Below are 4911 nucleotides of genomic sequence, written 5' to 3'. Positions count from 1 at the left end.
TGTATGTATATGCTGTAAATAATTAAAAAAATAAAAAAATAAAACCATACATTTAACGTAGCACATACAAGATAAGGATATACTGTAACGAAGCTACCATTAGTAATAAACATAGTCATCGATATAAAATCCTTTTATTATGAACCCTCATGTTCGAAGTTGCACACAATTTTTTGAAATATTCTTGTATGCAAATCGGTATACCACGTGGACGTATAGAGAAGGCCCTTTTTATGTAAATCTGTACATACGTAGCCCATGCAGCATATACGTATAAATATAAGTCTCTTTATGTATAGCATATGTATAGCATATGTAGAGATATATAGTTATATATAAATATATATACGCCTTATGTATGAATAGCCCCTTACACACATAACACACGCAGCAAAGGGCAGCAACTATGAACACCCTGACGGAGCTGAAGGAGCAGGAAAGGATTCTGCTGTTAAACATACTAAAGAATTTCAAGGGGGAAAAATGCTTATTTTTTGAAAAGTCGCTGCATATCATTTTGAATGTTATACTAAGTGATGAAGATATAAATAAAGAACAATTTGAACATATATTTTTCCTGAACAACGAAACAGAATTAATTAATACAAATAAATTAAATAAAATAAGGAATATTTTATTTTTTATACGTCCATATTTTTACGAAATTGAAGAAATATTTAAAATAGTTGAAAAAATTGAGAAAGGGAAAATTACAGATAAACAATATGTTTTTATATTTATTCCCTACATGACACATATGTGTAAAGAGAAAATTTTGAAAAATAATGTTCTTGATGTAAGTATTAAAATAATTCTATTTCCTCTTTATTTTATTCCTATATACAATGATGTGTATAGTTTAGAATTCAAAAATTTATTTAAAGAATATTATGTAGATAACGATTTTAGTAACCTTATATTTTGTTCATTCAGTTTAATGTTTCTTCAATACCTTTTTAATGGGGTATTTAAAAATATAAAATCTTTGGGACATTTGTCTCAATTTATTTCTGAACAGTTAATAGATTTAAGGAAAGAAATTGTAGCTAGTAATTTTAACATTCAGGTACCAAATAATTTTGATGATGATTTCTTTGATATACTAAGTAATATACAAAACTTCCAAGACTTAAAATATTTTAAAAATTCAAATGAACCAACAGTTGTACCAGTTAAATATGCTCTCCATAAAATATTCCTATCTGAAAATATGTACAAAAAATATGACCAAGCAAGGAAAAAAAAAAAAAAAAAAAAAAAAAAAAAAAAAAAAAAAAAAAAAATTACTGTCAGTGGGAGCAATATGAACAAAAGTGTAAATATGATAAAAATGGCTAACTCATATGAGCAAAAGACAGAGTCAGTTGAGCATAGCGGTTTTATAAGAAGTTACAATGGGGGAGTGAAAGAGAACGAAGTAGAGACAGGAGAGGATCATGCTGCGGGGAAACTTCATCAAGACGGTTTAGCAACCCGGGGGCATCGCCAAATGAGGGTTAAAGGGGAAGAAGCAAAGCATATTGAAGGGGAGGAGAATGAGGGAGAAGAGGATGAAGAGGATGAAGAAGAAGAAGAAGAAGAAGAAGATGTGGAAGAAGCGGATGAAGAAGAAGCAGATGAAGAAGAAGCGGATGAAGAAGAAGCGGATGAAGAAGAAGCGGATGAAGAAGAAGCGGATGAAGAAGAAGCGGATGAAGAAGATGAGGATGAAGTAGATGATGATGAAGTAGATGATGATGAAGAAGATGATGATGAAGAAGATGAGGACGATGGAGTCGATGAGGAGGAAGAGGAAGAAAAGGAAGATGAAGATGGCGAAGCTGATGATGATGTCGTTGAAGTAGGGAAAAAAAAAATCGAGTATGAGCAGAACTTCAAGAAAGCATGTGAGGAAAATGAGTATTATAAGCATAAGGAAGGCTTAAAGAATCGTGCACAGGGGAAAGTGAAAATAAAATATATCCAAGAAGAGGAGGAGGAGGAGGAGGAAGACGACAATGACAGCTACAACGATAAAATCGATGAGGATAAGGGGGACGACAATGACAACAACAGTAGTGACAAGCTTGATTCCTGGTATGGCGAAAAAGCTCTAATTCCCGTAATTAAAAGAGAACAGCACATATCGCAGATGAACTCAAGTGGAAAAGAAGATAAGAAAGAACAAATAAAAATGAAAGGAAATTTAAATATTTTTGATGGGAACAGAGATACAGCTTCACGCAATTCGAACAACGACATTAGCAATGGCAATTCTTACTATACAAGGAACACATCTGTTGATGGGGTTAACTATAAGAAGGATTATTATGAAGATCGAACTAATATACTTTCAAGTAGAACAGAACAGAAGAATTTTCTTGAACAGGAAAAGAAAAAGGAGTTGGGAGAACATTATAAACCGAACGAGAAAAGGAAGGAGTTGTCAAAATTTGAAGATAATAAGTATGTGTATGATAATATGAGAATATACTCAGAAAGGTTGTCTTCCTCAAATAAATCCTACTGCGCTGGAATTACAAAAGAGGGAAGTGAATCGAAGGGAATAGAAAAATTGAAAGAGAAAAACATGGCTCATTCTCGCTCCCCTATGATGGGAAAAGAGAAGAACCCACAGGAAGGTGAAACTATTGGAGAGACAATAGTAGTACCAGAAGAGCAAAGAAAGGGGAGGAAACAAGTGGGAGGAAAGGAAAAGGGGAAGAGAGAGGAAAGAACGAAAAAAAAGGGGAGAAACCTAAAAGGAAGGAAAAAAGAAGGGAGTAATGTAAAAGGAGCTATAGTAGAAGGGAACCAAGAGGACGCAAATAACAAGGAAGACGATGGGGTAGGATACGCACCGAACTGCGCCGATTTCATGAACAAACTGGACAACACGAAATTTTTTTTGAAAAAAAAGGACAGGGAAAAATTAGAGAAGGAGGAAAAAAAAGAGAAAAATTATTTGCTAGAAAGAATAGGAATAAGCGATTTCAATTTCTTACTAAATATATGCGATGATATTGATTCTTGTATTATAATAGACAGGAAAATGGATATGGTAACTCCATTTTGCACCCCCTTTACTTATGAAGGTTTACTTGATCATTTATTTTGTATTGAAAATTTACAAATAGAAATCCCACGATATATTATATTTAATGATGATCAAAATCCATTGAGAAGAAAAAAAGATAAGAACAGTGCAGAGGATATAAATAGTATGAAAATAAGAGTAAAATTAAAAAGTTCCGTAGATGTGTTGTATAATGATATAAAAGATTTGAATCAAAATGATGTAGGTACCTTTTTACATAAAAAAGCGAGTGATATTCAAAGAACGTATAAAGAGAAAGATTCCTTAAAAGATATAAAACAAATAAATGAATACATGAGAAAATTTAAAGAAAAACATTATGAACATAATTCCGTATCTACACATGTTAACATTGCTTCTTTCATTTTAAGCACTATTAAGAAGGAACACAGTTATAATAAATTAAAATTAGAAGATGAAATAATACAATTAAATACAAACACAAATAAAAGTGCCTTACTTACTATTGCTCAAAAAATTCAATTATTAATATACACAAATGAAAGTATATTTGAAGTGTACAGGATCTTATGTCTCTTTTGTGTTATAACTAACGGATGTAATGAAAGCTACATAAATGGAATAAAAAAAGATATTATAGAACAATACGGAATAAATGAATTAACAAGACTAAATAAATTGCATCTTTGTAATATTCTAAAACATCAATCAAAACAAAAATTTGTTTGGAACTATTTAAAAAATCATTTCAATTTATTATCTAATGAAGAAAATGATATATCATATGTATGTAATGGTTATGCACCATTATCGGTCCGATTAATTGAATATATGGGAGTTGTTAAAAATAACATACAAGTCTTTCCAGAAATTTTTAATCTTCTCAATGGACCAACTTTAGACATTGTTCAAAATGCAGTAGGATTCGATAATATTCTTGATATACCCAAAAAAATAAACAATAAAAAAAAAAAAAAAATGTAATCCTTTTTTATGTCGGTGGGATTTCATATGCTGAAATTGCTTCCATTCGTAAATTAAATAAAAACAATCAAAATTATAATTATTTAATATTTACAACAGAAATTATTAGTTCCAAAAAACTGCTTCAGTCCATGAATACCTAGGGCAGGCTTCGTAAGAACGAAGTAGCACTCACGTATATGTGCACACATGCGTGCGCATCCCATAGTTCTTCATCATCCATTGTTACATATATTGATCATGTATATATGCAAGCTGATTGTATTTATGTGTCCCTCACCACCACCACTTTGCATCTTTTCACATGTATGTGTTTGTACATTTTGAAAGATTCATAACTTGTCCAGGAAAAAAAAAAAAAAAAAAAAAAAAAATTACTCCAAATTTTATGTTTTCTGTGATCTCGTAAACGGTGTAAGGTTCGTTTTTCTTTTTAAGGCTCTCTTTTTCATTTTTTTTTTTTTTTTTTTTTCTCACTCTTGTTGTCAATTAAATCATTTCCTAGATTCGTATTTATATAATTAGTTTATTCTCTTTCATTCAGGAAATTCCTGTTCATTATTTTGCATTTCTGTGCAATGTTTTGAATTTCTTTTCTTTTACGCTTTTTTCGTTCATACTTCTTATTTCATTGTGGAGGTACATACAACATATTTTATTATTATTTTTTTTTTAATCCATTCACGTATTATTTACCCGTTTGTGCGTTTTCCGCAGAAATGAGAATTTGATTATTTGCAATATTTGATAGCTATGGGTGTCTGTTTTTTACGTGCTTATGTTATGTCTACATATACTAATGTGTATATTTGCATATGTTCATACGTGTATATAATCACAGGCTTATAAATGTACGTATATTCTTACAAATAAACATGCCTTTTTTCATT

The 4911-nt window shown here is 30.7% G+C and overlaps 1 protein-coding gene across 1 annotated transcript; it reads left to right on the top strand.

Annotated features, from left to right (window-relative positions):
• Positions 1-406: 406 nt before the first annotated feature.
• Positions 407-4021, top strand: MKS88_002138 (vacuolar protein sorting-associated protein 33; the record flags this gene model as incomplete). The annotated part of the gene is made up of 1 exon (XM_067215124.1): positions 407-4021. The coding sequence occupies one exon, from the start codon at positions 407-409 to the stop codon at positions 4019-4021; it is 3615 nt and encodes a 1204-aa protein (XP_067074432.1).
• Positions 4022-4911: the final 890 nt, after the last annotated feature.

Source organism: Plasmodium brasilianum, chromosome 7, assembly GCF_023973825.1.
Source record: "Plasmodium brasilianum strain Bolivian I chromosome 7, whole genome shotgun sequence".
Lineage (NCBI taxonomy): Eukaryota > Apicomplexa > Aconoidasida > Haemosporida > Plasmodiidae > Plasmodium > Plasmodium brasilianum.
Note: the sequence above shows the minus strand (reverse complement) of the source record. Positions and strands in the feature narration are given on the sequence as shown.